The sequence below is a fragment of the Leptonychotes weddellii genome, chromosome 4 (genome assembly GCF_054177405.1).
Source record: "Leptonychotes weddellii isolate Sample4059 chromosome 4, ASM5417740v2, whole genome shotgun sequence".
Lineage (NCBI taxonomy): Eukaryota > Metazoa > Chordata > Mammalia > Carnivora > Phocidae > Leptonychotes > Leptonychotes weddellii.
The window spans coordinates 94,213,132-94,234,981 of record NC_138372.1 but is presented as its reverse complement, the minus strand read 5'-3'; the positions used below and the strand labels follow the sequence as shown (position 1 = coordinate 94,234,981).

At 50.2% G+C, this 21,850-nt stretch overlaps 1 protein-coding gene across 2 annotated transcripts; it reads left to right on the top strand.

Moving 5' to 3' along the window:
- Positions 1-6,407: 6,407 nt before the first annotated feature.
- Positions 6,408-20,652, top strand: SV2A (synaptic vesicle glycoprotein 2A). Of its 2 annotated transcripts, none has more exons than XM_031021445.2 (13): positions 6,408-6,487; positions 10,661-11,619; positions 12,688-12,868; positions 13,899-14,050; positions 14,161-14,294; positions 14,896-14,985; positions 15,229-15,339; positions 15,517-15,605; positions 15,919-16,083; positions 16,245-16,378; positions 17,448-17,654; positions 18,263-18,422; positions 18,800-20,652. In XM_031021445.2, the coding sequence occupies exons 2-13, from the start codon at positions 10,998-11,000 to the stop codon at positions 18,981-18,983; spliced, it is 2,229 nt and encodes a 742-aa protein (XP_030877305.1). In that variant the 5' UTR covers positions 6,408-6,487; positions 10,661-10,997; the 3' UTR covers positions 18,984-20,652. The 2 variants fall into 2 exon arrangements, with proteins under 2 accessions (XP_030877305.1, XP_006750228.1); XM_006750165.3 differs by lacking the exon at positions 6,408-6,487 and adding an exon at positions 6,965-7,122.
- The last annotated feature ends 1,198 nt before the right edge of the window (positions 20,653-21,850 follow it).

Genomic DNA, 21,850 nt, shown 5'->3' with positions numbered 1-21,850 from the left:
CCTCACCCCCCCCCCCCCGCAGCTCTCCCCCTCAGCCCTACCCACCCCCAGCTCTCCCCGCCGCCCCCCCGCCCTGGCTGTTTCAGACGCCTGACTACATTGCTCCTGTATTTCCTTACCTCACTTCACACATCTGTTTGTTACCAAACCAGGGTTTTTCAACTACTTTTTTTTATTATTGCCCCCTCCCACCCCCACCATGAGACATTGTTTTCAAATTACCCTCCCCCATGCATGAAATTTTAATATCACAGACATGCTGTATATCTGTTTATGTACTAGGGCCCTTTGGGGGGGACACAAACCACTGTTGTAGCTAAGATTCCTGCCGCTCCAAACTAGTTTTTGACCGCTGGGCAGGGGGTGATGCCACCCCTATTAAGAATGCATGCTCTAGACCAGGGGTCCTTAATATTTTATGGGCTACAGACAGTCCTTTGAGACTATGACAAAAACTATGGACCCTACCCAAGAAAAAGACATATTTGCATATGTATCCAATATCCTGAAGCAAAAATTCCACAAGGTTCATGGATCCCAATCTAAGAATCCCTGTATTACACTGAACCCTTAAGGGATCGCATTCTTTTTTTTTTTTTAAGATTTTATTTATTTGAGAGAGAGAATGAGAGAGCATGAGAGGGGGAAGGTCAGAGGGAGAAGCAGACTCCCTGCTGAGCAGGGAGCCTGATGCGGTACTCGATCCAGGGACTCCAGGATCATGACCTGAGCCGAAGGCAGTCGCTTAACCAACTGAGCCACCCAGGCGCCCCAGGAATCTCATTCTATTAAACTATCTCCCGAGAGTATTGGAAGGTGCCTGGGATATACAATAATAATTGTAAAAATAATAACAGCTAATACTTACTGAACTCTTACTAATAGGCCAGGTCCTCTCCTAAGGCCTGCATTATCTCCATTAATCCTCATAACAATCCCCTGAGGTAGGTTTTGTTATTACCCCCATTTTAAGATCAGGAAACTGATACTAAGTTACTTGACCAAGGTCACATGCTAAGAAATGAGAGATGCAGTAATTGAACCAAGATCTGCCTGAACCCTAGAGCCAATTGCTGCAGTCATATTATACTATATTATATTTACTGAATAGATACTTGTTGAATGAATGTTTTCCTTTGCTACTTGTCAGGTTTTTAAAAAAAAGATTATTTATTTATTCATGAGAGAGAGGCAGAGGGAGAAGCAGGCTCCCCGAGGAGCAGGGAGCCTGATGGGGGACTTGATCCCAGGACTCTGAGATCATGACCTGAGCCGAAGGCAGACGCTTAATCGACTGAGTCACCCAGGCACCCACTTATCAGCTTTCTTATAAGATATTCTCTCTTTAACCGGGTTATAAACTCCTAAAGGACAGGAGCTTTTTTTGTGCGTCACTTGTTAGCATCTCTCCCTGGAACTTTATGGTATCTTAGAGGTGCTGTCATTGACCCTGTTTTGTCCCTTTACTCTCCCCATCCTGACAATCTCATGTGTTTAGAGTGTGGTGGGTAGAAGCAGTGATGGAATGCAGGGCGGCGGCTGATGTGAAGTAGCCAGTTTGTTGGGTAAGTGGGCAAAGTGTACCAGGAAGTTTTATAAGGCAGTGGTTAAAAACCCTGGAAAGCTCTAAAACCCAGAGCTATGAAGCCAGAGACCTAGATACTGTATGAATCTACTTCTATGAAACTCTAGAAAAGACAAATCTAATGTATGGTGACCAAAAGGAGATCAGTGGTTGCCAGGGATGGGGATATTGACTGCAGAGGGGCAAGGGCATTTTTGGGGGCAAAGGAAATGATCTTGATCAAGGGGGTGCTTACATGGGTGTTAAAACCCATTGTTAAATTAAAACCCATTGTTAAAACCCATTGAACTGTATGCTTTAAATGGATGCATTTAAAAAAATTTTTTTTTAAATATTTTATTTATTTATTTATTTGACAGGGAACACAAGCAGGGGGAGTGGGAGAGGGAGAAGCAGGCTTCCTGCCGAGCAAGGAGCCCGATGCGGGGCTTGATCCCAGGACCCTGGGATCAGGACCTGAGCTGAGAGCCACCCAGGCACCCCAAATGGATACATTGTGAAAGCATCAGGGCTCTGAGTCTATATTGCCTAGGTTCCAATCCTAGTTTTGCCACTTCTGAGTTGTGTGATTATATCAAGTTACTTAGGCATTCAGGGCCTCAATCTCCTCATCTGTAAATGGTGATTATCTCATAAGGTTAATGGGGAGGTGGGTTGAGTAATGTGGTCAGTATAAAGTGGTCAGAAAAGTGTCCATGTCAGGTAAATGCTCATCATCCCCACATACCCACTTACCACCTCCTGGGCCATAGTCTTATTTCCCCCTCTTAATATAAGCTGTTGTGGAAAAGAGACAAAACATGGGGCAACTCTCAGTAGGCAATTGACTTATATTCCTTCAAATAAATTCTTTTTTTTTTTTTTAAAGATTTTATTTATTTGAGACAGAGAGAATGAGAGACAGCATGAGAGGGAGGAGGGTCAGAAGGAGAAGCAGACTCCCTGCCAAGCAGGGAGCCCAATGCGGGACTCGATCCTGGGACTCCAGGATCATGACCTGAGCCGAAGGCAGTCGCTTAACCAACTGAGCCACCCAGGAGCCCAAATTCTTTTTTTTTTTTTTAAAGATTTATTTATTTATTTATTTGAGAGAGCGAGAATGAGAGAGAGTGCATGAGAGGGGGGAGGGTCAGAGGGAGAAGCAGGCTCCTCCCTGAGCAGGGAGCCCGATGCGGGACTCAATCCCGGGACTCCAGGATCATGACCTGAGCCGAAGGCAGTTGCTTAATCAACTGAGCCACCCAGGCGTCCTCCTTCAAACAAATTCTTTACCTATTAGTTCAACACTCATATTTAGTGGGAGTAAGCAGACATTTATCACAGGCACTAAAGGTAATAATCTTTAACCTATTTGGAATGCTCTTTCATTAAGTGTTTACTTAGTGGATCCGGGGATATAGCAGTAAATATGCCAGAGGAGGTCCTTGCTCCCTTAGAACCAACAATCTAAGTGGGAGAAGGCAAAAATTAAAAAAGTAAATAAATAATAATTTTATAGAGGGATATCTTGTAAGAAAAAACAATAAAGCAGGATGATAGGATAGTGACTGGGAAGGGGGAGGGTCATCTGAAGAGGCGACTTTTTAGTGAAGGCATGCATGATACGGCAAAGATCTGGGAGAAGGGAGTCCTAGGCAGCGGGACCCCCCAGTGCCAGGGTCCTCTGCGGCGTCTGCACTGGGCATGTTGCGGGCACAGCAGGGAGACCAGTGAGGCGGAAGCAGAGATATGAGGAAGAAGGTTGGGGAGGCAGGTGGGGCCAGATCCCACATGGCCTTTTAGGCCTTGATTAGGAGTTCGGATAGAATTCTTCGTACAGTGGGAAGCCACTGGAGGATTTAAAGAAAGGGGAGTGGTAAAATCTCGTTAAAACTTTCTCTAAAAATTGCAGTTTAACATATTCAGAAAAACACATAGGTCTTAAGTGAATTTTTACATATGTACTACCCCCCACAGCCCTTTAACCACCCTTTAGATCAAGATGTTAGTACATTTCCAGCACCCAGAGGGCTCCCTTGTGCCCCTTCACAATTTCCATTTCCTGGTGGTAGCCTCTACTTTCTCCATCGCTGTAGATTAATTTGCTTGTCCTTGAACTTTGTATAAATTGAATCATATAGTATGTATCTTTTTGGTTCAGCTTCTTTTGCTCAGTCTTTTGTTTGTGAGATCTTTTTATCCCGTTGCATATAGTAGTTCAGTCTCTTAAAAATTTGTCATGTGGTATTCCCTATATGAATATACCACAATTTGTTTATCTAAGTTTAACCATTCTTTGGCTGATAGACGTTTGAAGTTTTTGAATATGATGAATGAAGCTGCTAGGAAAATACCCATGCCTGTCTTTTTTGTGGGACATACGCACTCATTTCTCTTGGGAGAGTATCTGCTGGATCAGATGTGATTTTAGAGGATCACCCCCACCACTGAGAATAATGGGTTTTAGCAGAGCAACATTGGAAGTAGGGAAATCAGTTAAGAGGCTGCTGTGGCAAAGGATAAGATGATGGTGGGTTAGACTAGGGGGTAGTGGGGAAGTGACAGATTTCAGGATATATTTTGAAATGGGGCCAACAAGACTTGATAAAGAAAGGAAACAAGGATAACTCCAAGGTTTCTGGCCTGAACACCTTGGTGAAGAGTTAAGACCTCATTCGGAAGCTTGTTTACACATACCACATTTGAAATGCTAAGGAGGTATCCATGCAGTGATATTGAGTTGACAGATGGGAGATTTTGAATTTGGGCTTGGTGGAAAGGTCTGCAAGTCCAAGACTATCGGAGCTGACAAGTGAGGATAGAGCAGGTGGAAGGGGGAAAGGGGCCGGGACTGACACCTTAGGAACTCTTATGTTAATGGACTCAGCAAAGAGACAATGAAGGAGTAGCTGGTGGGGTGCATGGGTCTGTGGTTCCTGGGAAAAATGATCAAGTCTTTCCTCAGAACTGGAAAAATATATACAACCTTTCTCTCTATGACTATAGGATTTCTATTTTAGCAAGTAATGGATGAGTGGAGAGTATGCAAAGTCACCTTAAAGAGAAGAACCAGCTCCCTGCCAGCAAGAAGATTTGGCTGTAACCTAATTGAAAATATTAACATATTTAAATAAAGAATGTACCAAGCTGAAGAGAGGTCAGCAATGGAAGCCTAGTAAAGGGAGAGTCCCTGAGGCCCATGCGGGCACAGACTTTCTAAATACCATCCTGGAAACAGTGCTTTAGCCAACAGAATTAGAGTAGTCCAGGAGTTACTGGCAAGGCTGCCCATAGAATAGAGATGGGGGTGGAGAATTGTAGCCAAGAAGAGTTTTCTGAACCCATTGGCACGACTCCTTACTGGGGATGGCCGGATGCCATTAAAGATAAAAATATTCCTGTTCAGTTATGTCATTGTGCATTTATATGTTGACATTCTGATTCTAATTTGGCTTAAAGAAGAGAATGTGCTGGATATGAGTCTGAGCAACAGGAAAATTTCTCATGGTAAATTAATACTTCTGTATCATGGCTTCGTATTTCAGTAGACTGTAAACTTCATTGGCACAGTCAAGTATTTCCAAAATGTAGCTTTGAAGTCTGTGAAACCCAGGCCTCGACCTGGGCCAAACTGCCAACAGTCCAAGACATCCACAGGAACGAAAAAAATCTCATTTGAAAAAACTGATAAAAGTGAACTTTTGCCTAGTGACCACTTCACATGACCAGTCAATGAAGAATCTAGCCCTGCTTATCAGCACCAATGAACCTCTTTTTAAAAGCAACTTATCTAGGGACCCCTGGGTGGCTCAGTTGGTTAAGCATCTGCCTTCGGCTCAGGTCCTGATCCTAGGGTCCTGGGATCAAGTCCCACATCAGGGCTCCTTGCTCAGCAGGGAGCCTGATTCTCCCTCTGCCTGTTGCTCCCCCTACTTGTGCACTCTCTCTCTGATAAATAAATAAATAAATAAATAAATAAATAAATAAATAAATAAATAAATAAAATCTTCAAAAAAATAAAAGCAACTTATCTAATCTTCCTTTTTTCCCCAATAAAAACCCTGAGTCCACCTCCTGTAATTGGGACACTGTTTGGGTTTCAACCTAAGTCTATGTACACTGAACTGCAATTCTTTGATCCGAAATAAACACTTTGCCTTTTGAACTGGTTTCTTGTTTTTAGACTGACATTCCTGTTAGTGGTACATTCAACACTGCAAATCCCACCTGGAGCTCTCTTAGGACACAGCCTGCCAGGCCTCTCCATGTACCATGTTTCCGCATTCTGAAACCTCCATGTTTAGTAAGGTAGAATCACACACTATTAGAGCTGATGCAGCATCTAGTCCAAGCGCGCCATTTTCCAGATGAGAAAACTGAAGTTCACGGAGACAGAGAACCTGAGCAAGAGCCCACAGCTTACCGAAGTGAGAACCCAGGTCAGAGCCTCTAGTCAGTGCTCTGTCCAAAATATCCTAAGCCCTCACCTAGAATAGGTAGACACATTCAGTATATATATATCCCCAAACCACAAGGTTCACCTAACCAGCAGGGTCAGTCACCAAGTGGTATGTCTGGGATCTCTGAGCCCAGGTTATTGGTACAGGGTCAAGGGAAAGAACTGAAACCAGTTCGTTCCTTCCTGCCCCAGAAGCAGAAGTGTGTATGTGTGTGTGTGTTAAAAGGAATTGGATGGAGCATCGAGGGAGTCCCTTTTTGAGTCAGTGGAGCAAATGAATAGAAGGGTTAATGTCCAGTTGGTTAGGCCTGTAAATCCCCCTCAGCTTCTTCCCCTACTCACCTCTGCTGCCACCAACTGAATGGAGGAGGATGGGAGGTCTGCACTGGAAATAAAAAATCAGGGCTGTTTCTGTTTCTGGAAAAAGATGGCAGGGATCTATCCAGGAGTCTCACCTCTGGCAGGTCAGGATTAAAAACCTTGCTATTCTTGCTTTCTCTAAAATGGCCAGGTAAACTTGGATTCTGAGCCCTCCGGATTGCGGAGAGGGTCGTGGGAAAGGGGTAGGGCTGGGCGTAGTGGAGAAGGGGAAGAAGGGAGGTGCTTTGGAGGGAGAGAGAACCCCTGAAATTCCTGAGGCCTGCCATCCTAGGAATGGGGCGCTGAGAAAGGGGCTGCCTTGTTCCGCACCTCCCTTTCTGTCTTTCCACTAGTCTTCCTAACATTACTCTTCTTTCCTTAGTGCCTTTCATCTTTTATTAGGAACGGGTTGGGGAAGGGCTGTGTGTCCTCTCCAGCTGTGTCTGTGACAACCCCCTTGGCCCCTTCATCGTTGCCCCCTGGTGCCCTGAGGCCCTCCCCATCCTCTTTTCTTCTGCCGCTCCCCACCCCCCCAACAATGGTCTCTCCCGGTGCTCAGTGGCGCTGGGGGGCGGGGGGGAGGGAAGAGGCGGGCGGAGGCGGGGCCGGAGCGTGTATGGGGGGGCAGGTCTGCATTGCCGCTTTCCCTGGTACCCGGAGCAGTCGACGCTGCCGCCAGCCCCGCGCCCGGGACCCCCGCCCTCACCCGGGACTCCCTTACCCGCGGCATCCAGGCCAGGTGAGACCCCTCTCTCAGTCTCTTACCTCCACCCCGCCCGGGGCAGAAGCATCCTTGCCTTGCCTTGCAGCCATTTTATCCTCCGATGCTTTGCTTGGCTGGGGGGGCGGGGAGGTAACCGTTCCCGCTTTAGGGGCGAGGGCGCTGGTGGTGGTCTGAATGGATATTTATTTCAGTTGCCGTGCTGATCAGAATACATATGTGGAGTAAGGGTGTTTTTCTCTACCTTAGCCAAGTCGCTACTACCCTCTCAGATATTAACGGGGTGGGGGTTTTTTTTAGGTGGGATAGGGTTCCCTCAAAGTCCAATGCCCTCCTCACCTTGCACACCCTCCCCCTCTCCCCCCACCCAATGATAAGTGACCTTGGCTGGGGCCAGAGAATGGATACTGACTCAGTCTGCTCCTGGACTTGGTTGGGTGGGGAGGCAGTGGAAGAAGGGCAGGTGAAGGAGGAAGGGAAGGGAAAGGAAGAATGGAGAGGTTGGGTAGAGAGGTGGTAAACGACCCGGGTTGAAGCGCGCATGGCGGGGCTTTGGGCCGTCGCTCCCGGGTGGGGGGAAGGGGTGTTGAGTGATAATGGGCGCTTGCCCAGAGGCAGGACTAAGGGGGCCGGGGAGTGGGGGGGGCGGGGGGCGGGGAGGGAGGCACTCAGAGAATGGGTTCAGTCAATTCTAGGCGCTCCTCTCTTATGCCAGAGCAGAGGCGAGCTGGGGTAGGGGGTGCTGGGGGGCTATTGCTGCAAATGAATAGTGGTTGGGGCGGTCTCTATGCCTGTGCTTTGGAGGTCTCTGCCTGCGGCCCTCCCTCTCTGTAGTCCTCTGCTGTGTGCATTCTCAGCTGACACCTTCATCTTTTTTCCCCCTCAGAACTGTGAATGCTCCATCTTCCTAACCCTGGGATAAGATGTAGGGAGAGGCGGTTCAGCCTTGGGCCTCCTGGGTGGGGGCTGAGGCTCAGTCACCCAGCGGTAACAGGGAGGGGAGCTCCAGCATATCCCCGCTCTTTTATCCCACCTCCCCGTCGGTGGATGTGTTAACTCACTGCTTCTTAATGACCTTGTCACCTGCGCTAGGGAGGGTTGGGGAATCCGGGTGACTCCCAAAGTCAGGGACTTTGATTGGGGGTGGGGGCTTCTGGACCCTCTTCTTATTGTCCTGAAGGGAAGCATTTGCTCAGGAGCCCCCTCCCCCATTCTGCAGAAAATCTCCTGGGCACATTTTTCCGGTCAGGTGGAGCCAGCCAACCTTAAAGGGCCATGTAACCCTGAATCTTGTCTCCTATAACCTCCAGCTCTTCAAGTCCTGTCTCTCTCCCACAGGCTTAGCCATCCTGTGCTGCTTTGGGGCTAAAAATAGCACCACTTCCTCACCAACTCAAAGAATTTGTCTTCTTTCTCTCCTTTCTGACCTCCTGGGCTCATTGGCCCTGGGGAAGCTGGCTGCTGAGACATCATATCCTGCTGTGGCTCTGGGGGCCTTATCTACCCGACATGTACCTCTCAGGGATAAATAGTGTTGACAAACACAGGATGTGGCTCCTGGTGGGTCCATCTGTCTCCTTCAGGGTTTGGGGGTGGGGGAAGATCCTAGATGGGAATGAAAGGAGACGAAAGCAAATGGCCATGCAGTGAGGGGATTCCACAGTTCCCTCTCTTGCATGGGGGATGGCTTGGGCCTTGAACCACAAAGAAAAGAAGGTGACATAGGGGTCACTGGTTTTGGTCATCGTGGTCCACTGCTCACATCTGGCCCGAGGGGCTAAGGCCCTGCTTGCCAGTGCTTCTCTCTGAGCCTCGTAGCGTGACTTAGCCCCTTCTACCAGGGCTCCTGTATGCGTGTGTGACGTTTAATGAAGGCCCTGGATGGGTGGGAGCAGGGGGCAGGATATTTTTAGGGGAATGATCTCTGATCAGAATCTCGTCCTGCTTCCTCTGCTTCTATGAAGGAAAGGGGGTTCTCCTATGCTTCCCTCTGGAGGATGTCTTTTTTGGGGGGAGGCCCAAGGCCCCCTTCATTCTATCCTGGCCTCCTATGCAGTGCAGTATTTGTGGACTCCTTTTTCCTTGACTCCTGGAGGAGGAGCAGAAAGGATTAAGGGGGATTAGGAAAGGAGGCCCTGGAGAAAAGAGGCACAGCTATGGACCTTAGACCCCCATGCTGGAAAAGTATGGATCTGGTCAGCCATTTGTATTCCCGCCTGCACCAGGGAAGGGGCCCATGGATGATGTCCTGAAGGAAGGTGTCAGCAGCCAGACATCGCCTCTTCTCCATGACCTCAGGTTCCAGGTCTCCCCTTGTTTGTCTGGAGGGAGACAGTGTGGGCCCATCTGCTAGAATTAATTTGAACACAGAGGGGTCTTGGGACTCTGTTTTGGGAGGATACTGGGCAACAGCATCCAAGTATGACCCCCTGTTCTTCCCTTGCTGCTTCCTGCTTCCTTCACATTTTTTTTTCAATCTAGTAGGAAGGAGGAAAACTAATATTTATAGAATGTCTACTGTGAGGTTGAATTCTCTTGTGTACTCAGAAAAATAAAATTACCCCCAGTTTAAATATAAGGACAATGAGGTTTAAGGAAATTAAATAATTTGCCCAAGAGCAGTCAGTAAGTAAATGGCAGAGCTGGGATTTCAACTTGGGTCATATAACTGTCGTGTGCTCTGCCCTGAACCAGGTTTCTCCTTACCAACATCCCTTTCTGCTCCTTACCCTCGTGAGCATCCAGAGGTGGCTTTTGTTCTGGGGCCTCATGAGGGAGTGGAGAGGATCTCACTATATTATCATCATCACAAAGAGTAATGACTAGTATTTCTTCGTCACTTTGTGTGTGCCGGGTACTATGGTCAGGAGCTTATACACATTATGTCATTCAATCCTTACTTTCCCCTTCTTAAGTAAGAGGAAACTGAGGCCTGGTTGTTCAGAGTCATGCCTGAGGTCACTTAACTAGTAAGTGCTGAAGCAAAAAGTCAAACCTACATCTCTCTGACTCTGGAAGGCAACATTTACCACTGAGAAGACCCCTCCTTGTGAGGCCTGTAAACACGGAACCTGAGGGGAAGGGTGTGGAAGCCTCACTTCAGGCACCATCAGTGGACCGAAGCCAACAGTTGGGAGGACTTGGTCCCCCTACACATTCTCTCCAAGCTCTGCCCCAAGTGAGAAAGCCAGACTGGACTAGAATAGAGAATTCTGGTTTCTCATATTTCCTGTTTTGTTCTTTGCAGGTTGGTGGTAAAGCAAGGGATCTGATCTTGATGTGGGGCAGGGGATCAGGAGGAGGGCTCTAGGTGACCATGACTCTGGAGCAAATCTCATAGGACTGATCTCCAAGGTCAAAGTAAGGGGCCTTATGCCAAATGGTCCACAGTCGGTTCAGGTCATCATCCCTTTTTACTGAGTGCGGGCTTAAAGCAAGGAGACCGTCTTTAACACATGGCCCCAGGGGGGCTCTGAGTTGTCGGGAGCTCTGTCTTGGCCTTCTTGACCATCTTAGGCTTCACAACCTCCTTTTTTTCCCTTTTTATATTTTCTAGATCTCCAGAAGCTTCTAGAGAAGAAGTAGGCGGCCTTTCCTGAGTTATCCTGGCTCCCCAGCTTAGCCCCCATAACCTGGCTCCCCCTTTCCTTCCTATTCCCCTGCTCCCCCTCTCCCCTCCCCATGTATCCAACTGAATTGGCCAGAACTGCTCTCCCTCCTTTCCCCTCCTAGACATCCCTATTTTCTCCTATTCCACGCCCAGAGATATTTGAACACACTTCATCTAAATAACTGGGGGAAGGAGACTTTCTGACTTCACAAGTCCTTGAGCAAAATCTGAATAAGGAGCAGGGAGTGACGGAAACCTAGTGAAGCATTCCCAAAGACTCATCATGGAAGAAGGCTTCAGAGACCGGGCAGCTTTCATCCGTGGGGCCAAGGACATTGCCAAGGAAGTCAAGAAACATGCGGCCAAGAAGGTGGTGAAGGGCCTGGACAGAGTCCAGGATGAATATTCCCGTAGATCCTACTCTCGCTTTGAGGAGGAGGAGGATGATGATGACTTCCCTGCCCCTGCTGATGGCTATTACCGTGGGGAAGGGGCCCAGGATGAGGAAGAAGGTGGCGCATCTAGTGATGCCACCGAGGGCCACGATGAGGATGATGAGATCTACGAGGGGGAATATCAGGGCATCCCCCGGGCAGAGTCTGGGGGCAAAGGCGAGCGGATGGCAGATGGGGCTCCCCTGGCTGGAGGGAGGGGGGGCTTGGGTGATGGGGAGGGCCCCCCTGGCGGCCGGGGGGAGGCACAACGGCGTAAAGAACGGGAAGAGCTAGCTCAGCAGTACGAAGCCATCCTCCGGGAGTGTGGCCACGGCCGCTTCCAGTGGACACTCTACTTCGTGCTTGGCCTGGCGCTGATGGCTGATGGTGTGGAAGTCTTTGTGGTGGGCTTTGTGCTGCCTAGTGCTGAAAAAGACATGTGCCTGTCAGACTCCAACAAAGGCATGCTAGGTAAGACACACTGGGGGGCCCTCCAGCCCTGTCCTGCCCCAAACTCTAGAAACACCTCTGCTTGTGAGAACCCCTGTCCTTACCGCTGGGCTCCCTAGGATCCTGGTCCCAAGATGTCTCCAGAGGGCTTGGAGTTCCTCTGCACACTCTCCCCTCACTCCTTCCTCTTGACACTGGGTCACAGTGAGGCTGTTCGTGCTGGGCTGGGGCTTGGGCGGTGGTCTGCTTAGTTAGTTCTGCAGGAGGTGGCCATGGTGGCATGGACCCCTGTTGGGAGTGTCCAAGGGCCAGTGAGTGGTCTCTAATGGCCCTTCCTCATGTGGACCCTGAGGGGGGAAGCCCCCTAGACTCACCCACAAAGCATCTCTTGGTCTTGCTCTGCTCCCAAGTTGCCATGAGATCCTGGGCAGATCCCCACTCCTTGGGGCTTAGCTGAAGCATGGCTAAAATGCAGAGTTTGGAATAGATGAGTTTTAAGATCAGTTCCAACTCTGAATGTAGGAAGGAAATAAGGAACAGGAAAGTTTTAGGACCAGAAGCACTGGAGCTGGGTTCTGTGTGGGGGATTTCATTGGGGGACTGAAGGGATGGAGCCGCTTTCCCAGGGACGCAAGAGACCCTTCCTGCTGCTTTGAGGGCATCAGGGCTGGGAGAGGAGAGGGGACCGTAGGACAGTCTGGGAGTCTGGGCCGCGCCGTTCCTCCTTCCAGGCAAGCCAGAGATGGGAGTGGTGTGTGTGTGAGAGAGAGAGAGACAGGGACAGAGAGACAGACAGAGAGTGAGAGGTGAGAGCAAGCAAGAGAGAGCGGGAGGGAGAGAAAGAATTCTGGGGGTCTCTCAAGTCTGTATTCCTGCCTTTGAACCCCTGGCCTGCGGGGATGGCCTTCCGTCTTTGCTCACACTTATTCTCTTTACTTGCTCTCATCTCTGGGTAGACTTAGCTATTCTCGAAGTCCTCCCAGCTCCTTGATCCATTCTGCTGCAACTCTAGCTCACTTAATGCTCAACAAGTGTGAGAACGGAAGCATGTCTGCTCATAGCCCTGCTGCCTCTGTTTCCCTCCCTTAGGCCTTATAGTCTACCTGGGCATGATGGTGGGAGCCTTCCTCTGGGGAGGTCTGGCTGATCGGCTGGGTCGGAGGCAGTGTCTGCTCATCTCGCTCTCAGTCAACAGCGTCTTCGCCTTTTTCTCATCTTTCGTCCAGGGTTATGGCACTTTCCTCTTCTGCCGCCTCCTTTCTGGGATTGGGTGAGTGACCACTTGCTAAGCCCCCGGAGGCAGTCCTGAAGGAGGACTGTGCCTTGGTCACTGGTGTATTTCTAGAGCCCAGCACAGTGCCAGGCACACCAGACATACCTCAAATCTGTATGAAGTGAATGAATTCCTTTCTCCTACCATCTTTATTTTTTATTTTTTATTTTTTTAAAGATTTTATTTACTTATTTGACAGAGAGACACAGCGAGAGAGGGAACACAAGCAGGGGGAGTGGGAGAGGAAGAAGCAGGCTTCCCGCTGAGCAGGGAGCCCGATGCGGGGCTCGATCCCAGGACCCCGGGATCACGACCTGAGCCGAAGGCAGACGCTTAACGACTGAGCCACCCAGGCGCCCCTCTCCTACCGTCTTTAGGCCAGCTTCCCCCTGTCCAGGACCCATCTACCGCCTGCCCAGAACACCATTCCATGTCTGGTCCACTCCTGAGTCCTCCATCCCACCCTCTAGTTCCCGCTCCATGAAGAGGCCTGGTGGGTCTCAGCCTTACCCCTGGGCGCCTGCGAGCCCTTGAGTTATCCCCTTCCCCCATGACATATTTCCTGCATTTGACAACAGACCTTGTTAACCCACAGCTGCCGGAAGTCTGAAGCCTTGACCCATCCATGCTCCCACACTCCCCGAGCCACCAGCATGCATTCTTCGCCCTGGCTGCAAGCTCTTTCCTGGCCTGCTCCCACATACCTGCCCTCAAACTCCTCTCTGCCCATCTTTTTCCTTTGGGGACTTCCCCTCTCGTCCATAATTATCTTCCCTCTCTTGCAACTCTGTAGTTATCTTCAAGATGCAACGTTTGGGCCTCCCCTTTCCCTGAGACCTCCCTGCCTGTGTCCCAGGGTCCCAAGGATGGGTGCTTACTGGCTGCTGGTGAGGGAGTGTACTGGGCACTAAGAAGTCTCTTTACTGAGGTGTGGAAGATGAAAGGCGCTTGGGGATGCCAAGCGCTGGGGGCAGGGGATCAGGAACAGGGCCGTTTTCTAATGCTTAATTCTTACAATGCCCTCCAGGATCGGAGGGTCCATCCCCATTGTCTTCTCCTATTTCTCGGAGTTTCTGGCCCAGGAGAAGCGTGGGGAGCATTTGAGCTGGCTCTGCATGTTTTGGATGATTGGTGGAGTGTATGCAGCTGCTATGGCCTGGGCCATCATCCCCCACTACGGTGAGCAGCCCCCAGGGAATGCACCCCAGCCTCTCCCTCTTCGCTTGGGTGCCTGGTGGTGGGAGCCCCCGGCCTCTGGCCTCTCTGCTGATGCTGACTTTCCCTGCCAGGGTGGAGCTTTCAGATGGGGTCGGCTTACCAGTTCCACAGCTGGAGGGTGTTTGTCCTCGTCTGTGCCTTCCCTTCCGTGTTTGCCATCGGCGCTCTGACCACACAGCCTGAGAGCCCCCGCTTCTTCCTGGAGGTGAATGGGGCAGGGGGTTCTGTGTTCAAGCACTCACAGTGGGTTTGGTTTGTGGGACCCTCACAGGGTCCACACTTCTGGGGACTTTATCTTGCTTCCTTTGTCTTGTGATGTATCTCCAGAGGGGCTCTGTGCGTGGAGAAACCAGGGTACCTGCTCACCCACGGGTGGTTTAAGATTTTGCAGGCAGGGGCCCCGGCCCTTACTTTATAGCTCAAGAGAAGTTCCCACCCTCTACTTTGTCCCCTTCCAAGTAGATCTTGGTCCAGCAGGGTTAGGATGCTGCTTCTCTGACGACCCACTTACCCTCATCATCAGTTCCCTTGTTTTCAGTTTTCTCTTCCCATCGTACCAGGGGATCCCTAGGACCTGTAGTTGCATCTGTCTCCTGGGCTCCCCTTACTACTGCCCAAGTCCGATTATATTTTGCCGTATCCCTACTTGGGGCTCTTTCTGAGTGGGTGATGTCCGTGCCCACAGGTCAGAGGTGGAGGTGGGAGCATTTCTGTATCCTGTGACTAGAGAAACCACAGGGAGGGGGCCTATTACCCTCGCTCGGGGAGGAGCTAACTGGATATGGGAACTGTGTCTGTGGTTCTAGAATGGGAAGCACGATGAGGCCTGGATGGTGCTGAAGCAGGTTCATGACACCAACATGCGAGCCAAGGGGCATCCTGAGCGTGTCTTCTCCGTAAGCCAAAGCCCTGCCCGCGACCCTCCTCGGCCCTGCAGTCCCAGCCCCAGCGGCCCCTCTCTGGATTCCACCCCCTACCTTCCCTGACCTCTCCGACCACACCCTCCCTCCATGTCATCTCTCAGGATCATGGCACAGCCGCCCCTGCCTGCCTTTTGTTACCGTAGGAGAAACGGAGGCACCTGAATGGGGTTGGGAAATACAGACTATGTGACTGCTAACCCCTTCTCTTGACCCCAGGTAACCCACATTAAGACGATTCATCAGGAGGATGAGTTGATTGAAATCCAGTCAGACACGGGGACTTGGTACCAGCGCTGGGGGGTCCGGGCCTTGAGCCTGGGGGGGCAGGTAATGAGGGATGGTTCGGCGAAGAAAGAGAAGGAGTGGGAGAGGTGGAGACAAAGTCAGGGCTGTGGGGGTGGGGTGGGGGCTGAACTGAGAGAAGGGGTTAGGTAGGAGAAGGGGGTGCCTGGGGGTGCTAGAAGTTAGCACAGCCACTCTCTGACTTGGTTCTGTTCCACCTAGGTTTGGGGGAATTTCCTCTCCTGTTTTGGTCCAGAATATCGACGCATCACTCTGATGATGATGGGTGTGTGGTTTACCATGTCATTCAGGTGAGGAGGCGTGTGGGGGCGGTGGGGATCTAAGTCCTGAAGACCGAATGGAGGTTGGATAGGCTGGGGGTGGGGTGGTGGTGGGGAGACTGTTTTAGGCCAAGGGCAGAGCAAATGCATGGGAGATAAGAGAGTACATTGGGGGGGTTAGAAAAATGAGAAGTCCCCCAGACCCACGGCAATTGGTGAAGGGAGGAGTAGTGAGGGTGGAGGCTGGAGAGGAGGGCAGGGTCCTGACTCTCTATCCCCTCACTTCTGGACCCCCGGTCCTAATCCTGAGCCTTGTCTGATTCCATTGTCTTTGACTCTTTAGCTACTATGGCCTGACTGTCTGGTTTCCTGACATGATCCGCCATCTCCAGGCGGTGGACTACGAAGCCCGCACCAAACTGTTCTCTGGGGAGCATGTGGAGCATGTGACCTTTAATTTCACTCTGGAGAATCAGATCCACAGAGGAGGACAATACTTCAATGACAAGTACGTGGGGACCTTTCCATTTCATTTTATGAGTCTGGGAGTTCAGAGACAGGGTGTTTGGGGGTAAATACCTGTGGTTTCTCCTCAATTCCAAGGGAACGAGTGTTGGAGGAGGGTATGAGGATAAAGGGAAAGTATGTCTCATCATCCTGGCCTTCCAGGTTCATTGGGCTACGTCTGAAGTCAGTGTCCTTTGAGGATTCCCTATTTGAGGAGTGTTATTTCGAGGATGTCACTTCGAGCAACACATTTTTCCGCAACTGCACATTCATCAACACTGTGTTCTATAACACTGGTAAGGTGGTGTGGCTGGTGGCTGTCAGACCAAAGGGCTGGGTGGACCCTGAAGAGGGGAGAAGGAGCCTTTCTCATTCCCTAGCTCAGGGTTCACAAGCTGAGCTCTTTGGGGCCCTGGTGGTATGGGGGCCTACTAGTGACCACCAAGAATTCCAAAAATCGAATGGAAATTGAACATTTTTCTATAATAGTTTTAAGAATATCTGGCAAAAGCATCAAATTTCTTTGCCTTTGAGCTGGAACTAAAGCAACTCTGTGGTGTTATTAATGCACTTTTGCAGAAGAGGGCAAAACTCATTCAAACAGGATCTTCAGGGAAAAAAAACAATAAAAGGGATATTTGGTGGGTAAAAGGTTGGAAATCATTGCATTAGTCCAGTGCTTTTTTTTTTTTTTTTTAAGATTTATTTATTTATTTGAGAGGCAGAGGGAAGGGGAGAGAAAGAATCTCAAGCAGACGTGGGGAGCCCCACACAGGGCTTGATCCCACTACCCTGAGATCACCACCTGAGCCAAAATCAACGGTCGGCCCCTTAACCGACTGAGTCACCCAGGCACCCCACATTAGTCCAGTTTTTAAAACAGTGATTCTCAAACTATATGCACATGAAATGCTGCTTCGTCAGCTAGACTGAGGATCCCACCTCTAATGGAGTACTAGGTGAGTTTTTCCCACCTTGCAGGGAAAAATAATGGAAAGGACTTTTTAATATCTGGCTCAGTAATTTTTCCTAGACCCATGGCACCGCTATTGCTTATAGTCAGCTAGGGCAGGCAAAAAGAATGAATGAGAAGCAAAGATTATTAATGAGACAACTTGGAAACAACCAGTTCCACTGTTCCATTTCATAGACTGTGGTCATTTCCTGCACCATAGGAACAATCCTAGTTCCTAGGGTGCTATCATTTGATGTTTTGTAATGAAGGTCCTGAGCAGTTCTTTTGAGAGCACTGCCTCCCCTCCACCCCTGACTAACCCCACAAAGGCAGCGCCCTGAGCCCTAAGCAGTGGCAGCCTCCCTCCCACGTTCCACTGACCGCCTGCCTCTCTTGGTCTTGGCCCCTAGACCTGTTTGAGTACAAGTTTGTGAACAGCCGTCTGGTGAACAGCACGTTCCTGCACAACAAGGAGGGCTGCCCACTGGATGTGACAGGGACGGGGGAAGGCGCCTATATGGTGTACTTTGTCAGTTTCTTGGGGACGCTGGCTGTGCTTCCTGGGAACATCGTGTCTGCGCTGCTCATGGACAAGATTGGCAGGCTCCGAATGCTTGGTAAGGGGCAGGTGGCTGGTGGTGTGTGTCAGAACTGATTTGGGGGCCGGGGAGCAGGGCGAGGCTGTCAACACGCTTCTTACCTCATTCTGAAGGAAGAGCTTAGCCAGAGAAGGTTCTCTCTCTCTCTTGTCTTCTGTTTAGGTCTTGGCTGCAAGATGGGGTGGGGCCTGGCATGGAAGCTTCTCTGGGGGGTAAAGGAGGTAGGCAGAATAGCAAGCACACAGGCTTTGAGGTTATGGGTTTTAAATCTCAACCCCACCCCCTGCCTTGGGCAAGTTGCTTCACCTCTGTGAGCCCAAGTGTCTCATCTGTAAAATGGGGGTGATGACGGTACCCGCCTCATTGGGTTGCTGTATTAGATCAATGCATGTAAAGCATCAAGGTCCTTGGCCCATAGCTGTCATTGAAGAGATGGTTGTTACTGATATTATTAATAAAAAGATAATTATAAGGGAGGTTGGGGATGAGTGAAGAGCCTTCCTTTTGAGTCCTTTGGGAAGAAGAGTCATCCTGGGCTACCCTCAAGCCTGGTTGGTGGCACGGGGTGGGTTGTGGATGGGCATCACTGTGGCCAGGTTCATGTTCCCTCCTTTTCCTGACTCCAGCCGGCTCCAGCGTGATGTCCTGTGTCTCCTGCTTCTTCCTGTCGTTTGGGAACAGCGAGTCAGCCATGATCGCTCTGCTCTGCCTTTTTGGGGGGGTCAGCATTGCATCCTGGAACGCGCTGGACGTGTTGACTGTTGAACTCTACCCCTCGGACAAGAGGTAGTTGGAGTGTCGTGGGGGCAGGGCCGCCGGTTTCGGGCCTCTGTAAGGAAGTGGGCTGAATGGGAGATCATCTTTAGGGTTAGAAGGACACACATTCCCATTGAGTTTCTCCTCTAAGAGCTGGTAACTTTGGTGTTCACTCCTTGAAGTCTTAACTATTAACCTAATTTTTTGGTCTTCTTTTCCCCTTGCCTCCCAATCTATATTCCCTGGTGTACATCCCTCCCCTCTCTCATCTTTCCATCCTTCCTCTCCTTCTCGGACACTGCCTGCCATCTCTCCTTCACTTTCCCACCTACTCACCAATCCCCCACAAACCCTCCCATGCCTCTTCCTTGTCTCCCCTTCCTACTGCACTGGGGGCTCCTGAGCAGGACCACAGCCTTCGGCTTCCTGAATGCCCTCTGTAAGCTGGCGGCCGTGCTGGGGATCAGCATCTTCACATCCTTTGTGGGAATCACCAAGGCTGCCCCCATCCTGTTTGCCTCAGCCGCGCTTGCCCTCGGGAGTTCTCTGGCCCTGAAGTTGCCTGAGACCCGGGGGCAGGTGCTGCAGTGAGCGCCGCAGGGCTTTTGAGGGCGGCAGGCACACTGTGAGACCTACGGCTCCTTCTCCCTCCCTGCTCTGCCCCCCTGGCCCGAGAAGCCTCAGTCCCCACTGCCCTGTGTTCCGTGTCTTAGCCGTGTGTGTGTGCGTGCGCGTGTGCATGTGTGTGACCCGTGCGCGGGAACTACAGGGAAGGCTCTTGCGTCCCAGTTTCGGGATGCAGCTCAACTCCCCACCTCCTACCCCCGTTGACTTTGCACAAGAGAAGGCTTGGCCCCACTCTTCTCCCCCGGTGTTAGTGAGGGGCCCTAGCTCTTCCTGGCTCTAGGGGGTCCAGAACAGGCCTCCCGCCCGCCCCCCGCATCCCCTCTGCCTAGGCCCTGGTGAAACCGTGGTCATGTGGTTATGCTGGGGGCTGGGGCTCGGTGTAGTCTATGGACCAAAAGAACTTCTTAGAGTTGGAAGGGCCTCAGGTGCCCTCTCACGCCTGCTGGACGCTGGGAAAGTAGCAATAAACCTCAGCCCCCTGGCCTCCACTCCCCCCTCAATTTGGGCTACAAGTAAGAAGCCTGAGTTTTATGAAATTAGCCTTCTGATTCTTATTTATTTATAGATTAAGTTCTGAGGCAGCTCAGCAGGACGGTGTGTGTGAATGCACGTGTAACACTGTGTGTGTATGTGCCGTGGGGCAGGGTGTCGCTATACTGTCCTGAGATACAAGCCAAGGGTAATCTCCGTGGACACACACACGCCCCTGCCTCCCGTGGTCCCTCCCCTAATCTTGTTTCTGTGCCAGGCCTGGGAGGCGGGAGCCCCGGGCCAGGCTAGGATGAGTCCCACAGCCTAGACAGACCTGAGGGCCCCTGACAAGGTCCATGTCCTCCCCTCCTCTCAAGAAGCACAGGCCTCTGGAGTGAGAGGCTCCACCCACTATAGCACAGACAGGGACGGCACAGCCACCCTCCCACCCCCAAGCTGTCCCCTCACAGGCAGGGTAGCAGGGGAGGGAAAGAAACCAGGCATATGGTCAAACCAGCAGATCAAAAAGCACAAGGAGCTGGGGCAGGGGCAGAAAGCAGGGGCCCTCCCAGCAACTCCTCTGGCGTGGGAAGAGGTTGGGCAATAAGCCAGGGACCCCTCATGTGGGACCAAAGCCTCAGTTTCCTCATCTCACCTTTCTACGTGATAGCCCCTGTAGGTTAAGCTGCCCTCGCCTCACCCCACTGTGTGGCTGCTTTCTTTGGTGCCCTCCTGCCCCCCCCCCACTGTAGCTGTGATGTGTTGTAGTTTTTAGCTGTTTGTAAAATGTTAAAAAAAAAAAAGTGAAAACACAAACAACAAAAAAAGAAAATCCAAATTCACCCTCCTCATGTTGTGTCTGGTGTGCCCACCCTATGGTCGCTCCCCCCATTTTGTAACACTGAATCAGGTGGGGACTGTTGAACTCTGGTGTCTGTGCTCAAAGGACCGCCTTCTCCAGTGCCCAGTGTATGGGTGTGTACCCCCTTTCCTCACCCTTCATTTGCTGGACGCAGCCTTCTCCCCTGTGCCCCCTGGAGGGACCCATCCATCTCTCCTGCTCTCCTGGGGAACCCCCCTAAACCCAACTTTGTTGATGTGAAAAATGAAAAGAAAAATATTGATGAAAAAGAAAAAGGAAATAAATCCTTAAAATCCCAAATGGCTGCATCTGCTTCTTTGCTGCTCCACCTGCATTCAACTCTGTTCTGCCTGTGGGAGGGGAAGGTGGTGAGATGGAAATATTATTCCTCTCTCCCTAAACTGAAGCCCAGAGTGATACGATGCACCACATTTATTTCCTCACTTGGCCTCTCTATCCTCACCTTTTCACTTCTGGAGATGAAGGGTCCTCTCAGTCTCCCAGATTTGAAAACTTGGGGTAATATCCTATAACTCAGTAGCAAAAAAACTAGTAACTGATTGAAAAAAGGGGCTAAAGTCTTGAATAAGCATTTCTCCAAAGACATACAAATAGTCAACAGGTATATGCGAAACAGCACTAACCATCAAGGAAATGCAAATCAAACCCACAATGAGATATCACTTCACACCTGCTGGGATGGCTATTACCAAAAACCAACCCATCCCCCAAACCCAAACAAAACAAAAAAACTAAATGGTGTTGGTGAAGATGTGGAGAAACTGGAACACTTGCACATTGTTGGTGGGAATACAAAATGGCGCAGCTGCTATGTGAAAGAGTATGGAGGTTCCTCAGAAAATTAAAAATAGAACTACCATATGATCCAACAACCTCACTTCTGGATATTTATCAAAAGAACTGAAATGAGGATCTTGGCAATATTAGCACTCCCATGCAGCACTATTCACAATAGCTAAGACGTGGAAACAACTTAAATGTCCATCCGCAGATGAGCTGATAATGAAAATGTGGTCTATACATACAACGGAATGCTATTCAGCTTTTAGAAAATAAGGGAATTATGCAGTATGTGATGACATGGATGAACCATGAGGACATTAAGTCAAATAAGCCAGTTACTGAAACACAAAGACCAAATGATCCCATTATCTATCTCAGTTATCTAAAATAGTCAAATTCATAGAATCAAAGAGTAAAATAATGGTTGCCAGGGTAGGGGAGAGAAGGAAATGGGGAGTTACTAATCAAAGGGATAAAGTTTCAGTTAAGCAAGATGAATAAGCCCTAGAGATGTGTATGACCCTGTACCTTTAGTCAATGATGCATTGTACTCTTAAACATTTAAGAGAGTAGACCTCAGGTTAAGTGTTACTACCACAATAAAACAGAACTTCAAAAATAAAATTTAAGGCCCGCCTGGGTGGCTCAGTCAGTTAAGTGCCTTTGGCTCAGGTCATGATCTCGGGGTCCTGAG